The sequence below is a fragment of the Pleurodeles waltl genome, chromosome 6 (genome assembly GCF_031143425.1).
Source record: "Pleurodeles waltl isolate 20211129_DDA chromosome 6, aPleWal1.hap1.20221129, whole genome shotgun sequence".
In the NCBI taxonomy this organism is placed as follows: domain Eukaryota; kingdom Metazoa; phylum Chordata; class Amphibia; order Caudata; family Salamandridae; genus Pleurodeles; species Pleurodeles waltl.
In genome coordinates, this window is record NC_090445.1 from 1,402,694,345 (window position 1) to 1,402,717,059 (window position 22,715).

At 49.7% G+C, this 22,715-nt stretch overlaps 1 protein-coding gene across 2 annotated transcripts in view; it reads left to right on the forward strand.

The window, feature by feature from the left end:
• Nucleotides 1–22,715, forward strand: part of VPS13D (vacuolar protein sorting 13 homolog D) — a 2,230,750-nt gene that overhangs the window by 1,724,388 nt on the left and 483,647 nt on the right. For both annotated transcript variants that reach the window (XM_069240741.1, XM_069240742.1), the window contains one exon: nucleotides 6,074–6,184. In XM_069240741.1, coding sequence (XP_069096842.1) covers nucleotides 6,074–6,184 — 111 coding nt within the window. The remainder of the gene's footprint in view (nucleotides 1–6,073; nucleotides 6,185–22,715) is intronic.

Below are 22,715 nucleotides of genomic sequence, written 5' to 3' on the forward strand. Positions count from 1 at the left end.
AGGACATTTCATTTCAAGGGAGGGAGCATCAAAGAAGCCCACCAACTTTAGTATGCAGATCTAGCCTTCCTCAGAGGATACTGCCAATTCCCCATCCCCAGAGCCCATCTGGCAGCTGGATGGGGGAAAATTAGCTATGCAGTGCAGGAGGCCTGTCACATTTCTGGGCTGATCACACTACTAGGGTAGCCAGCTCTAAGTGGATACCTCCTAGGAAATTCTGCCATCTTGTGTGTGGTGGAATTTAGGAATTATGGACAGCGTGATACCCACTCCCCAAAGTAAGTGGTCATCTAGGAGATGTAGTGACTCCAAGGGTAAGTGGCTGTAGGAAGCTGGCTCTCTATATAGTGCACTACAATGTAATACACTGTGAAGAGAGTCTAGTTGATCCCTAAATGGTATTGCAGAGGCAAAAGTAGATTAGAATAATGCTCTATTTTTTAGTAGTGTGGGCGAATAGTTAGGCTTATCAGAGAGTAGTGCAAAGCATTTGTTGTACTCCCAGATGCAATAAATGACACATACTCAAAGAATAAATCCAAGACCAGTTTAGAAAAATATATATTTTTTCTATATATTTCAAACCCAAGAACTCTGGAATCCGGTAAGTAGACTTTTAAGCATAAATTGTTTGCAGTTTCAGAAATAGACACTGTGCAACTTTCAGAGTTCTCTCAATGTTATCCTATGGAAGAACACTGTGTCCAGCAAACACAGGGTTAACAGTGACTTACGTAGGGAATCTCAAGCAGTTAAGGTAAGTACTGGGCACTGATTTGGACCACACCTACAGGTCACACCGTACGGCAGTGAGGCGGCTTTGTGCAGATGTGCAGTAAGGCGTCGGGTGCCAAATGGTTTCCTATGGGAGATTGGTCCTCCTGAAGAGAGGCTTTGTCTTTGGCTTGGAAACCAGTTAAGGACAACAATCAAGTAGGAAGTAGACTTGGGGTGCTTGGATACGTAGGTGCACCTTTGGACCTCTTCTCCTGTTCCCAGGGCTGATGAATGCAGGAGTATCTTTAGGCATTGGTTTTCATGTCCGGGAGCACTCAAGTTCACGGGGTCCTGTGTGCTGAGGCTGTAGTCGTTGTGTGGGAGTCTGGCAGGGGGGGACCCAGGATGGACTCTAGCTTTAAGGAGCCCTGTGTACATCATTGGCCCAGGTGACCCACCTCGGCTTGGGTCAGGGGTCACGGGTGCAGTGTTTGCTGTAGCTGTCGGATAATCTCTCTTCATGAGCCTGTGGAAGAGGGGGTCTGCATGTAGAGGTTGCAGGCATCTCAGGAGAGTCCAAGATGGGCGAGACCACACTGGACTTGGTTTCTGGGCAGCTAGGGACCCATATTGGCACAGTCAGTTAGATTCACCGCAGGTCGTGAACATTGGGTGCTGTGGTCACTTCTGGTGTTGGGTTTCCAGGGTTCCAGCAGCTGTAGAGTCCTTTCTTTGTAATTTCTTGTTGCAGGGCTGTAGGAGGCTGGCCTGGTTTGTAGTGGTACCAAGGGGTACTTACACTCTGCACCAGGTCCAGTTATCCCTTATTAGTGTAGAAGAGGTGTCTAGCAGCTTAGGCTGATAGAAAAGGTAGCTTAGCAGAGAAGCTTAGGCTGAACTAGGAGACATGTGAAGCTCCTACTATACCACTGGTGTCATATGCACAATATCATAAGAAAACACAATACACAGATATACTAAAAATAAAGGTACTTTATTTTTATGACAATATGCCAAAGTATCTCAGTGAGTACCCTCAGTATGAGGATAGCAAATATACACAAGATATATGTACACAATACCAAAAATATGCAGTAATAGCAATAGAAAACAGTGCAAGCAATGTATAGTCACAATAGATTGCAATAGGAGCACATAGGTATAGGGGCAACACAAACCATATACTCTAGAAGTGGAATGCGAACCACGAATGGACCCCAAACATATGTGAGCTTGTAGAGGGTAGCTGGGACTGTAAGAAAACAGTGAGGGTTAGAAAAATAGCCCACCCCAAGACCCTGAAAAGAGGGTGCAAAGTGCACCTAAGTTCCCCAGAGAGCACAGAAGTCGTGATAGGGGAATTCTGCAAGGAAGACCTACACCAGCAATGCAACAACAATGGATTTCCAGACGAGAGTACCTGTGGAACAAGGGGACCAAGTCCAAGAGTCATGATCAAGTCGGGAGTGGGCAGATGTCCAGGAAATGCCAGCTAATGGTGCAAAGAAGCTGCCACCGGATGGTAGAAGCTGTGGATTCTGCAAGAACGAAGAGGGCTAGAAACTTCCCCTTTGGAGGATGGATGTCCCAAGTCGTGAAGAAGCTTGCAGAGGTGTTTCCGTGCGGAAAGACCTCAAACAAGCCTTGCTAGCTGCAAGGGTCGCGGTTAGGGTTTGTGGATGCTGCTGTGGCCCAGGAGGGACCAGGATGTCGCCAATTGTGGGAGGAGACAGAGGGGGCGTCCAGCAAGACAAGGAGCCCACTCAGAAGCAAGCAGCACCCGCAGAAGTGCCGGAACAGGCACTACGAAGAAGAGTGAACCGGAGCTCACCCGAAGTCACAAAAGAAGGTCCCACGACGCCGGAGGACAACTCAGGAGGTCGTGCACTGCAGGTTAGAGTGTTGAGGACCCAGGCTTGGCTGTGCACAAAGGAAATCCTGGAAGAGTGCACAGGAGCCGGAGCAGCTGCAAATCACGCGGTACCCAGCAATGCAGTCTAGCGTGGGGAGGCAAGGACTTACCTCCACCAAACTTGGACTGAAGAGTCACTGGACTGTGGGAGTCACTTGGACAGAGTTGCTGAGTTCCAGGGACCACGCTCGTGGTGCTGAGAGGGGACCCAGAGGACCAGTGATGCAGTCTTTTGGTGCCTGCGGTTGCAGGGGGAAGATTCTGTCGACCCACGGGAGATTTCTTCGGAGCTTCTAGTGCAGAGAGGAGGCAGACTACCCCCGCAGCATGCACCACCAGGAAAGCAGTCGAGAAGGCGGCTGGATCAGCGATACAAGGTTGCAGTAGTCGTCTTTGCTACTTTGTTGTGGTTTTGCAGGCGTCCAGAGCAGTCAGCGGTCGATTCCTTGGCAGAAGGTGAAGAGAGAGATGCAGAGGAACTCTGATGAGCTCATGCATTCGTTATCTAAAGAATTCCCCAAAGCAGAGACCCTAAATAGCCAGAAAAGGAGGTTTGGCTACTTAGGAAGGAGGATAGGCTAGCAACACAGGTAAGAGCCTATCAGAAGGAGTCTCTGACGTCACCTGCTGGCACTGGCCACTCAGAGCAGTCCAGTGTGCCAGCAGCACCTCTGTTTCCAAGATGGCAGAGGTCTGGAGCACACTGGAGGAGCTCTGGGCACCTCCCAGGGGAGGTGCAGGTCAGGGGGGTGGTCACTCCCCTTTCCTTTGTCCAGTTTCGCGCCAGAGCAGGGCTGGGGGATCCCTGAACCGGTGTAGACTGGCTTATGCAGAGATGGGCACCATCTGTGCCCATCAAAGCATTTCCAGAGGCTGGGGGAGGCTACTCCTCCCCAGCCCTGACACCTTTTTCCAAAGGGAGAAGGTGTAACACCCTCTCTCTGAGGAAGTCCTTTGTTCTGCCTTCCTGGGCCAAGCCTGGCTGGACCCCAGGAGGGCAGAACCCTGTCTGAGGGGTTGGCAGCAGCAGCAGCAGCTGCAGTGAAACCCCGGGAAAGGTAGTTTGGCAGTACCCGGGTCTGTGCTAGAGACTCGGGGGATCATGTTACATGGCCATGTTCAGAGTTACCATTGTGACGCTATACATATGTCGTGACATATGTATAGTGCACGCGTGTAATGGTGTCCCCGCACTCACAAAGTCCGGGGAATTTGCCCTGAACAATGTGGGGGCACCTTGGCTAGTGCCAGGGTGCCCACACACTAAGTAACTTAGCACCCAACCTTTACCAGGTAAACGTTAGACATATAGGTGACTTATAAGTTACTTAAGTGCAGTGGTAAATGGCTGTGAAATAACGTGGAAGTTATTTCACTCAGGCTGCAGTGGCAGGCCTGTGTAAGAATTGTCAGAGCTTCCTATGGGTGGCAAAAGAAATGCTGCAGCCCGTAGGGATCTCCTGGAACCCCAATACCCTGGGTACCTCAGTACCATATACTAGGGAATTATAAGGGTGTTCCAGTATGCCAATGTAAATTGGTGAAATTGGTCACTAGCCTGTTAGTGACAATTTGGAAAGAAATGAGAGAGCATAACCACTGAGGTTCTGGTTAGCAGAGCCTCAGTGAGACAGTTAGTCATCACACAGGGAACACATACAGGGCACACTTATGAGCACTGGGGCCCTGGCTGGCAGGGTCCCAGTGACACATACAACTAAAACAACATATATACAGGGAAATATGGGGGTAACATGCCAGGCAAGATGGTACTTTCCTACAAGGGCAAATCCAATTACCATAGAAGACTTGAATCTTTATTGAAGTCTGGGCGAGTTGACTTCTAATGCAGGATCCTTCAATGCCAACAGGCAGGCCGGAGGGGCTGGGTCCAGGTCAGCTGCTTCTTCTTTTCCTCTTCTGCGAGTGCAACTCTTCCTTGTCCTGGTCGTCTGAGATTGTCGAAATCTGAGTTCTAGGGTTCAGGGTGCCACCTAAATACTCCGTTTTGGGGCATTACAAGCAGTAGCCAGTGGACCCACCCCCTTGAGGGTGACTATACCCTTATTATGACCACTTCTGCTGGTAAGTGGGCATACCCCTAGCCCTAGTGGCCTAATTCCTTCAGAGCAAGATGGAGGAATTTGCAAAGTAGTGTCCACTTCAGCTAGTCCACCTTAGGGGTGGGACGGGCATGAAGTGGGCACTCCTTCTAATTTAACTAATTTTCCCACCTGTGCTGCCGCCAAACGTGGGGTCACGATAGGGGCACTGGTCATCTCCACCATCTGGAGATACCTGGGTCAAAATATAAAAGATGACAAGTCCTTCGGAATGTCCATCCTACCTGGGAGAGGAGGTCACACCGGTGCCCAGAGCAGAACTTTGTCTCAGGCCCTTCAGAGTAGTGGCTCTCACATTGGGGGCCAGAAACCCATCTGTGGTGGCTGAACTGGTCAGGACCAGTCAATCAGCACACTAGTAGCTGGGAGGTTTTCAGGGGGCATCTCCAAGGTGCCCTCTGTGTGCAATTCTTAATAAATCCATCACTGGAATTCCAGTGAGTGTTTATTATTCTGGGATGTTTGATACCAAACATCCCAGGGTTAAGAGAAGCCATCGTGTAGGTGGGGAACTCATAGTGACCAGTATCCAGCACATGCATTTAAAATGGCTTCTCTGTGCTCTTACTATGTTTAGGAATTGACAAAGACATAGTAGGGGCATATTTGCTCATACATATATGCCCTCACATGTAATATAATGCACCCTGCCTTCGGGCTGTAAGGTCTGCTAGACGGATGACTTCTATATATTACATGCAGTGTTAGGGGACATGGCACCCAGGCTGTGTGCCATGTGCTGTTACCAATTTCTGGAGCACCTTGTCACGCAGCCTGCAATGGTAGTCCTCATAAGGTTTCTACTGGGTCCTTCAGAGTGGTACAAGTTGTACTACAGCTCTGAGGTGCCCTCTTCAGTATCCATGCTGTAGGTCACTATGGGCTTATAGGGGGCTGAAGGGCCAGGTCACTTGGGGATCAAGTGACAAGCTGTTTTGTTTTAGGGATTGAACACTGGCACTGGGGACCTTGTTAGCAGAAACTCAGTGCACTTCAGACAAAGTTGCATCTAAAAACCAGGCAAAAAGTGGGCAGGGTACTGCAACCAGAACCCAGCTCCCTACAAACCCTTATAAGAATACCTGTGTAGCACCTAAGTATGGCTCCATGCTGTCATGTCTAAAGGTGGTACAGAGTTGCAATAGAAAGCAATGTCACTGTCAGAAGTTTTCCTGATCCAATCTGGCACTTTTCATGTGACACAAGGTGATGAATCTCTGGTTAGGTAGAATACCTACCAGAAAGACAGTTACCAAAGGTAAGTAACTTATTTTTTACTTATTATAAGCTGCTCTTAGCTTTACCTTTTCTTTTACAGATTACTGACTTCAGTCAACGTAGAAGTGAACGTTCTTCAAGTGAATTGGATGATTTTCTGGAATTAGAGAAGCAGCAGTTAATGAGACCTGATGAAGAGCAAGAGCTAGAGGTAAAAACATATTGAATGAAAAATCTGACAGAAGCATTTGGAAATATTGTGTTCTCCTAGAGGAGATCTCTTTTGATAGTAAACACTGAATAGGAGGTCCTCCGAAACACAGTATCCGTTTGTACATTTTATAAAAACAAATATTAGGACTGTTTGTTGTGGAAAAGCCACATTTTCAGAGCAAACATAAGGGTGGATGCCTAGCTGTAGACTTTATTTACCAAACTAGGTTTATTTTATCTATAGAAAGATGCCAGTTGATTGCTTAAAATATCACTTGTAAGCACTTGAGATGTATGGCTTTGGCCCTAGTTTCCCTAGATGGGTGTTTAATGGATATAGGCTCCCAGTAGCTAGATTGTCAGTTAATGGTGAGGCCTCCCTGTTCTCAATAGAAAGGGGTACCAGACCTGGGTACCCAATGTAGCCTCTCCTGTTTGCATTATATATGAAGCCATGTGCAGATAGGGTTTGAGCACTGAGGAAATTAAAGGGATCCACATAGGAGGTCACAAGCATAAGAACTGTCTGTATGTGTATGATGTGTTGGTAGCTGTGGCAGAACCAACCACATCTTTCCCACCCCTTTTGAATGAGGTAGAGAAATTTGGCAGAGTCTCAGCATTCAAAATTAATTTGCAAAAATGTCAGATCGTAAATGTGCTACCCCATGCACTCAGAAAGCTGATATACTCTTGAAGTTCCCCTTCTCTTAAGCAAAGAACAGTATTACCAGTCTATGGTTGAGGACTTTTGCCACACAGGAGAAAATGACGCATGTAAGCTATAATGAGCTGTTAGTGTCACTGAAGGTAGTCCTACAGTTGTGGCATTTGGGAGGTCTCTCCTGGCTAGTGCAAATTGAAGCTATCAAAATGACAGTTGTGCTGGGATTTATTCATATAGTAAAGACACTGCCTCTTCTGCCACCACCAGTGTTAGGAAAAATTCAGTAGGCATTGAATACATTTGTGTGGAGCAGAAAAAATCCCAGACTGACTATGAAGACCGTGCATCAACCTTCTATGGAGATCTCTCATAGTGTAAACTATTTTCTTGCTTATGTTGCACTATATGGTGGAGTGAGATAGGAGAGAGAATGTGAGGTATTAGTGCTTTATGGACCATACACTGGCTGATGACCATATTTGGAAAGCCACCTGGTTCCCCCAAAAATATGGGGCTTATACTCCTCCCGGGTCACAGGGGCCACTCTTATCTCATGGAAAGCTGCAATCGTTAGGATGGTAGTGTCTCCCTGCCCATCTGCTGTTACTCTGATCACAGGTAACCTTGATTTTACCTCATGGAATAGGAGCAATGTCTAGAGTGAGAAAAGGCAAGCTGTAAGGATATGGGTTCTGGTTGCAGTACCCTCCCACTTTTGCCTGTTTTTTAGATGCAACTGCGACTGAAGTGCGCTGGTCTCCTCCTAACCAGGTCCCCAGTGCCAGTGTTCCTTCCCTAAAACAAGACACCTGGTCACTTGATCCCCAAGTGACCAGGCCCTTCAGCCCCCTCTAATCCCCTAGTAAATGGTACCCCTGGTACCCAGGGCATGGGTCCTGAAGAGGGCCCCTCAGAGCTGCAGCACAATTTGTGCCAATTTGTGCCACTCTGAGGGACCCAGAAGGATGGGTCCCTCAGACATGGTGCTTCCAAATTTGAAAACACAAACACTGCATGTAATATTTGTAAGTCACCCTGAGTATTAAGCCTTACAGCCCTAAGGCAGGGTGCATTATGCCCCTGGTATGTCTTTGTCAATTCTCAGGCATAGTAAGTGTACAGGGAAGCCATTTTTAATGCCTGTTCTGCACACTGGTCACTACGAGTTCGCCAGCTACAAGATGGCTTCTCTGAATCCTAGGATGTTTGGTATCAAACATCTCAGACAAATAAACCATCACTGACCACAGTGATGGATTAAATAAAAACTGCACACAGAGGGCACCTTAGAGGTGCCCCTTAAAAACCTACCAACTACTAGTGTGCTGACTGACTGGTCCTGACAATTTCATCCACCACAGACATGTTTATGGTCCCCCATGGTGAGAGCCAGCACTCTCAAGGGCCTAAGACAAAAGTCTGCTCTGGACAGAGATGTTACCTCCTCTCACAGGCAGGATGGACATTCCAGGGCACTGAGCTTCAAAAGCCATGCTGCCTTTGTAATGAGACCCAGGTCTCTCCAATTGGTGGAGATGGCCAACCATCGTGTCCTGACCCCACTTTTTGCGGCAGCACAGGCTGGACAATTATTTAAATTAGGAGGAGTGCCCACTTCATGCCAGTCCCTCCCCTAAGATTGACGAGCTGAAGTGAACACTGTAGAAGGTTGGCTCACTAAATGGTGTACACCTATTGGTGAGGCACCCTGTACTGCGTCCAGGCAAACCTTAGTGATAGTGCAGGCTGCTCTAGATAACCATAGCTCTCATAAAGATAGCTGTGGAGAGCAGCTAAGGCTTATCTAGGAGTTTTTAAAGCGGTTACAAATACCACACAAGTCAGTCAGTGATATACACACAGGAAAGAACCACACCAGTGTTATAAAAATAGGTTCTATTTATTGTAGCACATACTCTAGAACTAACTTTGGTATATCTCCTAATCGGAGATATGAACATACAAAAATATACTTAGCAACAGGGTAAGTAAAGGCATGAAATAACTTGGGCCCCTATGGGCGGGCCAAACCATATACTAAAAAAATGGGTTGGGAAAATCACTCCCAACCCACACTACCACCCAAGGACCCTTAGGACTGTGGAAGTACTAAAACCCCAAAGGTAAGTGAATAGGACTCCCCAGTTGCCGTGTGCAGAGTTGTGATCCTGTGTCAGTGTCCGTAGGATAAAATGGGGAAGTCACGGTTGGAGTTTTCGAGTTTTAGGACCCTTCTCAGTGGACCCCGATGAAAACCGTTGGGACAAGGGAGGTTAGATAGTGCCCCCCGCGGATTCCCAGAACAGTTGAGTACCTCCATCAGGGAGCCCAAGTGCATAGGGGTGAAGTCATGTCGGAACCTCCCTTGAAGTCAATGGGGACCTCGGTTGTCCAGCTGCTGTCGTGACCCATGGACCAGGTCGGTGGAACCCAGGCATGGATTCTTGAAGAAGAGGACCTAAGGAAAGAGGGGACAGAACCCAGACCACCTGAAGGTGCCGTTACGGTGCGGGAGGGCAATGCCCACCCTTCTTGGAGTTGCTTTCCTGTTGGGCTGTGGATGAAGAAGTGCAGCTATCGAGACCATCAATGCTGGAAGATCGCAGGAGTCGTCCACTAGCTGTTCCATGCCGGTTGTTCAATTTCGGAGGGGTCAGTGGTCAGCGGGACCACCAAGAAGTCTTGGCAAATGCAGGGAAGTGTTGCACAGAGTTTGCAAGATTTGTAGCTTGCTGGGGACCAGCGAGGCGCAAGTGACCCAGCGTTGGCAGGTAGGTCAGGGCCAGCCCTCAGCAAACAGGAGAGCCATCAGGAATCGATGGAGTCCCCAGCAGAACCCTCTGACAGCAGGCACAGGACGTCCTCAACAGCACAGCAAAGAAGGATGCCCACTTCGCAGGAGTTGCAGAGAGGACATTGTTCTTGGAGCAGGAGAGTGCTGGACGCCAGCGCTAATTGGAGCTAGGACGACTTCGGGCTGAAGAGCCAACAAGTCTTGGCAACGACAAGCAGATGCAATGCATAGAGGTTCCAGCCAAGCAGCTCCAGCGAGGGACCACAGACTTCCCAGTTGCAGGGAACGTAGGTCAGACCTCAGGAGAGCCATAGAACCACCACCTGTGTGGTAGAACCTTGAAGAGTCTATAAGACAGCAGGATTCACAAGCCAGTCGTCATCATTGAGGTGCTTGCGGATGTAGGGGAGTGACTCCTTCACTCCAAGGGGGATTCCTTCTTGCTTTCCTAAATCTAGGCAGAGTCCTTGTGACTCTGGGGGATGCACGGCCACAGGGTTGCAGAAGTCTTTGTAGAAGTTAGAAACAATGTTGCAGTAGGAGCCCTCCTACCGGTTACCGTCTTACTCGTGGTTCCAGCAAAGAACAGCAGCAGTTCCTGTGTCCAGGATGCAGAAGTATCTTGCAGAGGAGACTTGCAGATGTTTCCTAAAGTCTTGCAGACGAATCTAGAGTCCCACCCTCAGGGGAGCCCTTAAGTAACACAGGAAGCAGGCTGGACACTTACTGCAGTGACCCACCCATTAGAGGGGGTCGGGGACGTCACCCAGATAGACTAACCAGTCAGATGCTCCCATGGGTCTCTGCTCAACCTATATCCAAGGTGGCAGAATCAAGTGGGCACCACTCATAGCTCTGTGCATCGCCCTAGGGGAGGAGGTGGACATGGGAGTGGTCACTTCCCGGTCCTTTCTGTGGTTTCGCACCAGAGTGGGACCTGGGGGTTCCTGCACTGGTGCAAACCGGTTTATGCAAGGGGGGCACCAAATGTGCTCTTCAAAGCAGTATGGTGGCTCTCAGAGGTACCCCCAGACCAGAGACACCTATTTCTAAATAAGAGGTGGTCACACCTATGTCTTACAGGAAATCCTTTGTTCTGCCTTCCCCTGCCTGAGTTACGCTCAGCAGCAGGAGGACAGAACAGTGTCCGGGGTCTGCAGCAGCATGGCCTGGCATGAAGATCTGGCAAGGCTGTATAGGCAGACTTTGGGGGATTCCCTAAGGAACCCACAGAGTACATGGTATCATGCAACTAGCACTGGAATCGGTGTTGCATGATTCCATCATATTTGATACCAAACATGCCTATGTTTGGTGAAGCCATTATGTAATTGGACAAGTCATGTTCACCAGTGTCCACTACATGCCTTAAGATGGCTTCCCCATACTTACAAAGCCCAGGAAATGGAGTCTGGGGTTTGTAGGGACATCTTTGCTCACGCAGAGGTGTCTACAAACTTAGAACAATGCACCCTGCCCTGAGGCTGATGGGCCTACGAGAGGGATGACTTATAGGGTCAGTGTAGTGATCATGATGTAAGGCAAATCTTGTATCTAGGATGAAAGGTGCATGCGGCATTCGGAATCATGCAACTACACCAATTCCAGTGCTAGTTGCATGATCCCATGTACTCTGGAGGTTCCTTAGAGGATCCCCCAATTCTGCCTGTGCAGCCTTACGAAGGTTTGGCTGCCAGTTCATGCTGCTGCAGACCCCAGACACTGTTCTGCCTTCCTGCTGTTGAGCCTAACTCAAGCAGGGGAAGGCAGAACCACCTCTCCCTTTGAAATAAGTATCTCTGCGCTGGATGTCCTCTGAGCACCACCAGACTGCTTTGAAGGGTACATTTGGGGGCCTCCTTGCATAATCCGGTTTGCACCAGTTCAGGAACCCCCAGTTCCCTCTGTGGCACAGAACTACACAAAGGACACAGGAGTAACCAACCCTGAGTCCAGATCCTCCCCCAGGGAGGTGCACAGAGCTCTGCCAGGTGGCCACTTGATTTTTCAACTTGAAAATAAGATTTGCAGAGACCCATGGGAGCATCTTACTGGTTAGACCAGGTAGATGATGCTCCTGACCTCCTCTGACAGGTGGTTCACTACAGAGAGTGACAACCCCCTTTTAGGGTTACTTAAGAGCTCCCCCGAGGGTGGGTCCTCAGATTCGTCGAGCAAGACTCTCCAGGGAACACTCTGCAAGACTTCTTCTGCTCCTGGCCTCCGAAACCCTGGCTGGTCTGCTTTTGGAACTGAAACAGGACTGTATGCAGTTGTTATTCCAGCTTCTGGAAGATTTCTGCAACATTTGTGGCTGTGCATCCTCTGGGGTCACGAGGACTTTGATGCATTCAAAAAGGAATCTCCCTTGGAGTGAGGAAGTCACTCCCCTCCAACTGCAGGCACCTCAAGATGACGCCCGGTTGTGGATCCTGCTGTCCCACGAACAACGTAAAAGCTCTGCTCACAGGTTGTGGTTCTGTGGTCCTCTCCGGGTCCTACTTGTCTTCTGACCAGCTTGGGAGACGGTGGACACTTGCTGCAGCCTCTGGACTGGAACCCATGTGCATTGTAATTGTTGTTCTTTCCAAGGCTTGTTGGCTCTTCCTCCAAGAGATGTTCTTTCTTAGTATATGGGTTGCCCCCCCTAACAGGAAACCATGTACTTTTATGCTTTTCCTGATTATTTCTAAGTGTATATTTTTGTGTGTTGATGTCTCCAGGTGGAGATATACCTATGTTAGAGTAACTTTAGTGTTGTAATAAAGAAACCTTTATTTTTTGCAACACCTAGTGTGGTTCTTTCTTGTGAACAGTTACTGACCGACTATTATGGTATTGCAAGTGCTTTACACTCCTCCTAGATACGCTTTAGCTGCTTACCCCAGCTGCCCATAGAGAGCTTTTGCTATCTGGACACCTAAGCACTATCACTAAGGGTTGCCTGGACTCAGAATAGGGTGCCACACCATAGGTGTAAACCATAAACTGAGCCAACCTCCTACAAGTAGCCTATTGCCTGCCACCTGGTGCTCCCTGTAATGCCCCTAAATTCCGCATTTAGGTGGCACTCCTGAGCCCTAGAACGCAGATTCCTGACAACCTACCAAAGCGTCACTCCAGTTGAGAAAACTGCACATCCCAACTGATTTGGCCCTAGCCTTACCGGCCTGTCTGTTGCCCTCAGCGATTCTGCCTCAAAAGACGACCTCCAAAGCCCTGGGAGAACTGCCTGCCTGCCTTTGACAAAGACCACGATCTCCTGTGGACAGTTGTAGGAAGGTGGCTCTTTATACACTATCTCAAAGTAAGAGATAGTGTGCACAGAGTCCAAGGGTTCCCCTTAGAGGTAAGAAAGTGGCAACATTAGATCATTTTAATGCTCTATTTTGTGGTAGTGTGGTCAAGCAGTTGGCTTATCAGAGGGTAGTGTTAAGCATTTGTTGTACACACACAGGCAATAAATGAGGAACACACACTCAAAAACTTTATCCAGGCCAATAGTTTTTGTATAAAAAAAATATATTTTCTTAATATATTTTCAGAACCACAAGTTCAAGATTTGAAGTAAATACATAAAAAGCAAGGTATTCCACATAGGTAAGTTAGGAACTTTGAATTGAAGCAATATCATATAGTCTTTTAAAGTTTGTTAAAATGGCAATTAGCTATTTTAAAAGTAGACAGTGCAAAAATTAACAGTTCCTGGGGGACGTAAGTATTGGTTATATTGTGAGGTAAGTAAGACACTTACAAGTCTCAGTTCCTGGGCATAGACTGCCCACCGTTGGGGGTTCAGGGCAACCCCAAAGTTACCACACCAGCAGCTCGTGGCCGGTCAGGTGCAGAGATCAAAGTGATGCCCAAAACACATACGCGCCTATGAGAACAGGGGTGATCAGATTCCGGCCTGCCGCATCCTCGGGGGGCAGACCAGGGGGGTTTTGTAGAGCACTGGGGGGGACACAAGTAAGCACACAAAACACACCCTCAGTGGCACAGGGCGGCCGGGTGCAGTGTGCAAAGCAGGCATCAGGTTTTGTACTGGTTTCAATGGAGGGACCCGGGGGTCACTCTAGCGGTGCAGGCAGACACGGGGGCTTCTCGGGGTGGCCACCACCTGGGCTAGGCAGAGGGTCGCCTGGGGGTCACTCCTGCACTGAGGTTTGGTTCCGTCAGGTCCTGGGGGCTGCAGGTGCAGTGCTTGGTCCAGGCATCGGGTCACTTGTTACAGGTAGTCGCGGTCAGGGGGAGCCTCTGGATTCTCTCTGCAGGCGTCGCTGTGGGGGTTCGGGGGGGTCGTCTCGGGCTACTCACGGGGTCGCAGTCACCAGGGAGTCCTCCCTATAGTGTTTGTTCTCTGGATCTCGAGCCGGTGGCGCGGGTGCAGAGTGTGAAGTCTCACGCTTCCGGCGGGAAGAGTGAAGTCTTTATAGTTGAAGAAAACTTGCAAGTTTGTTGAAGGTTGTTGAGCAGAGCCACTGCTCACGGGAGTTTCTTGGTCCTGGGGGTCAGGGCAGTCCTCTGAGGCTCCAGAGGTCGCTGGTCCTTTTTGGATGCGTTGCTGTTGCAGTTTTTCTTCGAAGTTGGGAGACAGGCCGGTAGTGCTGAGGCCAAAGCAGTTGTCGTCCCCGTCTTCACTGCAGGGCTTCAGGTCAGAGGTCCTTCTTCTTGTTAAGGTTGCAGGAATCTAGTTTCCTAGGTTCTGGGGAGCCCCAAAATACTGAATTTAGGTGTGTGTTTAGGTCTGGGAGGGCAGTAGCCAATGGCTACTGTCCTTGAGGGTGGCTACCTTGGACCCAACTTTGAACCCTGTAATTGTTTTACTTACCTGTGAACTTAACCTCTACTTACCTCCCCCAGGAACTGTTGATTTTTGCACAGTGTTCCCTTTTAAAGTAGCTTATTGCCATTTGTGCCAAAACTGTACATGCTATTGTGATTATTCAAAGTTCCTAGAGTTCCTAAGTGAAATACCTTTCATTTGAAGTATTACTTGTAACTCTTGAACCTGTGGTTCTTAAAATAAACTAAGAAAATATATTTTTCTACATAAAAACCTATTGGCATGGAGTAAGTCTTTGAGTGTGTGTTCCTCATTTATTGCCTGTGTGTTTACAACAAATGCTTAACACTACCCTCTGATAAGCCTACTGCTCGACCACACTACCACAAAATAGAGCATCAGAATTATCTCTTTTTGCCACTATCTTACCTCTAAGGGGAACCCGTGGACTCTGTGCACACTATTTCTTACTTTGAAATAGTATATACAGAGCCAACTTCCTACAACTGGCATCAACAAAAGTGAAAAAGTGGGGGTAACCATGCCAAGGAGGCATTTCCTTACAGGCCGCTATTCCCATATCCTGTGGGATACAGTTGGGTAGGTGCTGCCATAGGTTCTGGAGGAGGCCAGGGTCACTCTTTGCCAAGCTGTTGAGGGGATGCAGCCAAGTTCACTATACGTTGTGGGCTAGACACAACTGACTCACTGGGCAGATCAGTTGTGTCGATGGTGGCCTTACAGCCCCACACCTGGTTGAGGATTTCTGGCTTTTTGGGGAATGTCCAACAGTCACTCATGGACATGCCCTTCGATGGCACCCGTCGATTTGGAGACAAGGTGGACTCAGCCTTGGAGAGATTCAAGGACTCCTGAGCTACGGCTCGGTCCCTTGGTCTTTCTGCTGCCCCTCAACCCCAGCAGTCCACCTTTCGGCCCCTTTGGTGGCCAAGGAAGGGGCTCCCTATCACGTCCCCCACCCAGCTACCGTGCCACCCATGCAGTTCAGCCGCTGCGTGTCCGAGGATGCGGAATCCCGCATGGGACAGGGAACCAGAGGTCTGCCCAGTCCACCTCTACCCCCGCTGCAGCCTCCAACCTCTCCTAGTCTGTCCCCTCACTCCGATCCTGTTGGTGGCAGGATTCGCCATCACCTACCCCACTGGGAATACATCACTACGGACAGGTGGGTTTTGCAGATAGTTCAAAAGGGCTATTCCCTTCCTTTCAAATCTGCCCCATCGGCCATGCCTCCATCAATCAACCAACTTCCGGAGGGTCATTTGGCACTTCTCTGCCAGCAAGTAGCGGCTCTCTTGGCCAAGGGAGCTATAGAGAAGGTCCCTGTGCCAGAAGTAGGTTGTGGTTGTTATTCCCGCTACTTTCTGGTGCCGAAAAAGGACAAGGGCCTACTTCCTATCCTAGACCTTCGGGACCTCAACTACTTCCTCAAGAAGGAGAAATTCAGAATGCTCACCCTGGCTCAAGTTCTGTCTCCCTTAGACCCAGGAGACTGGATGGTAGCGTTTGACTTGCAGGACGCTTATTTCCACATCCCCAACCTGCCTGCCCACAGACGTTACCTATGATTCGTGGTAGGTCACGGGCATTATCAGTTTACCGTCCTCCCCTTCGGCCTTACCAGCACCCCTCGAATGTTCACTGAAGTGATGGCGGTGGTTGCAGCTCATCTGTGCAGGTTAGGGGTCTCAGTCTTTCCCTACCTCGACGACTGGCTGTTGAAGGCGAACTCGCCCCAGAAAGTAGTCTCCCACCTTCAGAGTACGGCAGACCTCCGGCACACGCCTGGGGTTCTCTATCAACATGCCGAAGTCACACCTGACTCCCCCTCAGATGCTCCCTTTCATCAGAGCTGTTCTGGACACATTGCAGTTTCAGGCTTATCCTCCCGAAAAGCGAGTCCAAGATATTCGGGCTATGATTCCGATCTTTCAGCCTCTGTCTTGGGTTTTGGTGAGACTGACTCTGATGCTGCTGGGCCTCATGGCCTCCTGCATCCTGCTAGTGACACATGCCAGATGCCATATGCAGGCTCTGCAGTGGGAGTTGAAGTTCCAGTGGGCGCTGCATCAGGGGAATCTCTCCGACACGGTCCAGATCTCGGAGGGGACTGCGGAAGACATGCAGTGGTGGCTTTCGAATCCACATTGGGTCCACGGCAGATCCCAATTCCTTCCCCAGCCAGATCTATCTATAGTGACAGTGGCATCGCTTCTGGGTTGGGCCGGCCACATGGGAGAGGCGAAGATCAGATGCCTCTGGTCTCCGGCGGAGTCTGTGCTCCATATCAATCTTTTGGCACTCCGGACGATCAGGCTTACGTTGAAAGCATTTCTTCCCTCTCTCAAAGGGAAAGTACTGCAGGTGTTCATGGACAATACAACCGCCATGTGAATCTGCAACAAACAGGGCAGAGTAGGGTCCTGGATCCTTTGTCAGGAGGCTTTACGCATCTAGACATGGCTGGGACATCAGGGCATTACCCTGGTGGTTCAACATCTGGCGGGTTCTCTCAGTGCCAGAGCGGACGAACTCAGCTGTAAATGCACAGCCAATCACAAATGGCATCTCCATCCGGAGGTGGCACAAGGTCTCTTTCAGCAGTGGGGAGAGCCTTGGTTAGATCTGTTCGCCTCTGCAGAGAACGCGCTCCGCACCTGCCACTTTTGCCTAAGTGTTGATGCCAGCTTTGATTGGAAGTGTGCTGGACTCTGCTAACCAGACCCCAGCACCAGTGTTCTTTCCCTAAAACTGTACCTTTGTTTCCACAGTTGGCACAGCCCTGGCACACAGTTAAGTGCCTTGTAAAAGGTACCCCTGGTACCAAGGGCCCTGTGGCCAGGGAAGGTCCCTATGGGCTGCAGTAGGTATTATGACACCCTCAGGGACCCCTCACTCAGTGCATGCACATTGCTTTGCAGCTTGTGTGTCCTGGTGGGGAGAAAAGACAAAGTTAACATGGCACTCCCCTCAGGGTGCCATGCCCACAAACCACTGCCTGTGCCATGGGTAAGTCATCCCTATAGCAGGCCTTACAGCCCTAAGGCAGGGTGCACTATACCACAGGTTAGGGAATAGCTGCATGATCACTATGCCCCTACAGCGTCTAAGTCAGTTCTTAGATATTGTAAGTGTAGGGTAGCCATATTGAGTATATGGTCTGGGAGTTTATTACAAACTCCACAGCACCATAATGGCTATACTGAATACTGGGAAGTTTGGTATCAATCTTCTCAGCACAATAATCCCACACTAATACTAGTGTGGGATTTTTTGAGAAATGCACACAGAAGGCATCTTAGAGATACTCCTTGTATGTTAGCCCAACTGCTAGCCTGCCACTTCCAGACGAGTATCTGACCACATTGGGTGAGTGCCTTTGTGCACTCGGTGGTCAGAAACAAAGCCTGTCCTGGCTGGAGGTGCTTCACACCTCCCTCTGCAGCACCTGTAACACCTGGCAGTGAGCCTCAAAGGCTCAAGCCTGGTGTTACAATGCCCCAGGGCACTCCAGCTAGTGGAGATTCCCGGCACCCCCGGATGAGCCCCCACTTTTGGTGGCAGGTCCGGAGGGATATTGAGAAAAACAAGGAGGAGTCACTCCTCCAGCCAGGTCCACCCCCAAGGTGACCAGAGCTGAAGTGACCCCCTCCTTGAGAAATCCTCCATGTTGCTTTGGAGGATTAGGACCAATAGGGATAGGGATGTGCCCCCCTCCCAAGAGGGCGTGGGCACAAGGAGGGTGTAGCCACCCTCATGGACAGTAGCTATTGGCTACTGCCCCCTGACCCTAACAGACCCCTAAATTTAGTATTTAGGGGCGGCCCTGAACCCAGCTCTTCAGATTCCTGATGACCTCAAAAGAAGAAGAAGGACTGCTGAGCTGAAAAACCCAGCAGAGAAGAGAAGGAGACAACTACTGACTTGGCCCCAGCCCTACCTGCCTGTTTCTTGCTTCAAACACCATGCAAGCAGAAAGCGATGCATTCTACAGGACCAGCGACCCCTGAAAATCCTCTAGGGGACTGCCTGCAACAATGAGGACCAATAACTCCCGTGGGCAGCGGCTCTGCCCAACCAGAAGAAAAGACATCCATCTTTAAAAGGACTCCCACCTCACTCCAAAAGCGTGAGTCCCCACTACTCTGTACCTGAGGCCCCCGGCACCTGTCCAGAGAAACCAACTATCGAGAGAGGACCCCCAGACGACTCCTATGACGTGTCCACCCTGGGGAAACCTTTTTGTGCCTAATTGGGGCTCCTCCAGTACTCCGCCACACCCCTTGGTCTGCCCTCCGACAATGCAGGTACGTATCTGGAAGCAGACTGGAACTGAAGTACCCACTGTCTCCATAGGCGCCCACGTTATTTTGGCTCCTGTTTGACCTCTGCGCCTGACCGGCTCTGGGTTGCTGGTGCTGAGTGTTTGGGGTTGCCTTGAACCCCCAACGGTGGGCTACCTATGCCCCGGAGACTGAACCCATAAGTGTGGTACTTACCTCAGAAAGTGTACTGTACATACCTCTCCCAGGAACTGTTGAAAATTGCAGTGTCCACTTTTAACATATCTTTTTGCCATTTTAAAGAAAGCTGGGTACAATATTGATTTGATTCAAAGTCTAAACTATTACTATGCAAAGCACCTTTCATTTAATGTACTTACCTGCTAAATGAATCTTGTGGTTTAAAAAATAAATTAACAAAAGAATATTTTTCTATATAACAACCTGCTGGCCTGGAGTTAAGACATTGAGTGTGTGTTTTCACTTATTGCTTGTGGGCGTACAACAAATGCTTAACGCTACCCTATGATAAGCCTAACTGCTCGATCACACTACCACAAATGGAGCATCGTATTATCTATTATTGCCTCTGTCAAGCCTCTTGGGGAACCCGTGGACTCTGTGCACACTATATCCCGTTTTGATATAGTATATACAGAGCCAGCTTCCTACAGTTCTTTTCCTGGATATCTGCCAGGCCGCTATGTGGGAATCCCTGCACACAGTTGCTAAACCCTACTGCCTGGAAAGTCAGGTCCGTCGGGACGGCTACTTTGGTCGATCGGTTCTGCAGGACTTTCTAGTATGATCTTGGTTCGCAGCCCACCTCCTAGGATGGCATTGCTTGAGTATCTATTCTAAGGTAAGGAATGTACAACTAGAAGTCTCTATCAGGTGTACAAGTTACTTACCTTCAGTAACAAAATATATGGTAGAGACATATTCTGGTGTCAGATTCCTTACCGACCCACCCATTCTCCCCGCTTGCAAACTGATTTCTAGGGCTAGGGATTCCCCCTTCAGGTACTTAGCTCTGGTGCACCAATCTCAGTGTTCCTGGCGGCTCTACGCTTTGGCATGGAAAGTCGTTAAAAGAAACTGCCACCACTGCACTGAGGCGGCGTCTATGTACTACTCAAGACGTCATCATGGCGAGTACGACCCCGGCGGAGTCAACCAACGCGTAAGGGTATTGCTCGAAGAAAAATATCTGGATCCAGTTTGACGCCTGGGGGAAATTCTAAGGTAAGCAATCTGCAACTAGAATATGTCGCTACCAGATATTTTGTTACCGAAAGTAAGGAACTTGTACATCAAGAGGTTCTGCGCCTCTGGACATGGCTGAACATCAGGGCATATCCCTGTTGGTTCAACATCTAACAGGCTCTCTGAAGGCAGAGCAGACTAACTCAGCTGTTGATGCATGGGTGATCATGAATGGTGTCACCATCCAGAGGTGGTGCAAGGTCTCCTTCACCAGTGGGGAAAGCATTAGTTAGATCTGTTCGCCTCCGCAGAGAACATGCAATGTCAGCTGTTTTGTGCATTGGTGTTTCCAAAGCGACACTCGCTCATCGTTGCATTTCATCTCGAGTGGAACTCAGGCCTCCTTTACTCCTTTCCGCCAATACCACTACTGCCCAGAGTTCCGAAGAAGATCAAGAATGTCTGAGCCCAAGTCATTCTTGTGCTCCTGACTGGGTACGAAGAGTATGGCATCCCGAGCTTCTCAATATGGCCATAAAGTCTGCAATGTAATCTTGGCAGCCAAGCGTCCCTCCACCAAAACAGATCAACCATCCTTGTTCAAATCTCCAATCGTTGGTAGGTTTCTTGAGGGACTCACTCACATGTTCCCACCTACCCTGTTCATAATGCTGCAGTGGGATTTGAACCTGGTACTTACTTTTCACTTTAAAGACTGTCTTTTTTATTTCCATCACCCCTGCTCGCAGAGTGGGTGCGCTCCAAGCTCTTTCTTCAAAGCCACCATTTCTATCTGTCCATCCTGACAAAGTGGTGCTTCGTTCCAGGGCCTTTTTCCTGCCTAAAGTGGTCACACCCTTTCATGTGGGTAGTCCATCACTTTGCCTACTCTTTTCGCATTCCCATGTAGGAAACTACCCTCGTTTTTGCATGGCTACCCCCACATTTTGCCTGCTGTCAGTCATCCCTATGGCAGGCCACCCTAGCCCCAAGAGCAGGATGCAAGTACCTGTAGGTGAGGGCACCTCTGCATGAGCAGAGGTGCCCCACAAACTCCAGGTCCATTTTCCTGGACTTCGTAAGTGCGGGAATTCCATTTTACCTGTGTACTGGACATAGATCACTACCTGTGTCCAGTTACATAATGGTAACTCCGAACCTGGGCATGTTTGGTATCAAACATGTCGGAATCATACTGTTGCCAATATTGGTTGTATGATTCCATGCACTCCATGCACTCTGGGAGCTCATTAGAGGTCCCGCAGCATTGCTCCTACCAGTCTTCTGGGTTTTTCTGGGCAGCCCATGCTGCTGCCACCCAACAGACAGGTTTCTGCCCTGCTGCAGCTTAGCCTGCTCAAGCAGAGGAAGGCAGAACAAAGTATTTTCTTTAGGAGAGGGAGGCAACACCCTTTCCCTTTAGAAATAGGTGTTACATGGCTTGGGACGGGTAGCTTCCCCAAGCCATCAGTATGCTTTGAAGGGCTCATTTGGTGCCCTACTTGCATGAACTGATGTGCACCAGTCCAGGGACCGCTCTGGCGCGAAACTGGACAATGGAAAGGAGAGTGACCCACTGCCCTGTCCATCACCACCCCAGGGGTGGTGCCTAGAGCTCCTCCAGGAGGTCACTTGATTCTGCCATATTGAATCCAAGGTGGGCAGACGCCCCTGGGAGCATCTGAGTGGTCAGGTCAGGCAGGTGACGTCACATCCTCCTCCTGATAGGTGGTCACCCTGCTAGGTGACCAATCCCCCTTCCTGGGCTATTTAGGGTCTCCCTCCAGGGTGGGTCTTCCTATTCCACATGCAAGATTCCAGCAGGACTCCTCTGCATCGTTTACTTCACCTTCTGGCCACTGGGACTGCACCTGGACCCTCCAGGAACCGACAGTCTGCAACTACAGTGACGATTCTGCTCTGCAACATTGTTTCTCCGGCTCCTTCGAGCAACTGCAACATTTCCCTGACCGTGCATCCTCTGATGGCAACAAAACTTCAGCCTGCACAAGAAACAAGAAGGAATCTCCCTTGGAGTGAAGAAGTCACTCCCCTGCATCCTCAGACACCAACTGCAACAACATCTGGCTGCATGGATCTTCTCTCTTGCAGTACTGAGTGGATCCTGCAACACAGGTGGTGGTCTGGAGTGGTCCTCTAGGTCTGCTCTACCAGCTGTCCAGCTTGGGAGACGTTGAGCCCTTGCCTCTGCTTGTAGGAGAGTACCCCTGTGCACCGCGACTCTTGCAGCTACCAAGGCTTGTTTGTTCCTCCTCCAAGGGATCTTCAGGCCCCGTGTAGCCCCGTTCTCCAGTACTCTTCCCTGCAAAGCACAGTCTCCTGCCTGCTGCTCCTGTGACGTAGGACTCCTCTCCAGGTGTGCTGAGTGGCCTCACTGCGACTCCTGTGCCTGCTCCCTGTGAGTTTCCTGTGGGGGCTGCATCCTCATCTTCTGACTCTCCTCACTGCTGAGGGTCACCTGAGACTCCCCTCCTTGTGTTGAGTCCCCCTGGACCTTGCTGGTCCTCAGCAGCTCTCCAACTCTTCATCTGCAACTTTTACCTTTGCCAAGGCCTGTTTGTGGTTCTCCAACACGACTAACTGACTGCAACTCTTTTTCCAACCGGAGACATCACCTCTGGGACTTTTCTCCTGCTCCAGTGCTGCACAGCTGACCCTTTGTCTCCACGTCGACCTGGTTCTGCATGTCCAGAAGGGTGAGTAGTGGCTCCTGCCCCAACAGGACACTCCAACTCGAACTGGACTTGGTCC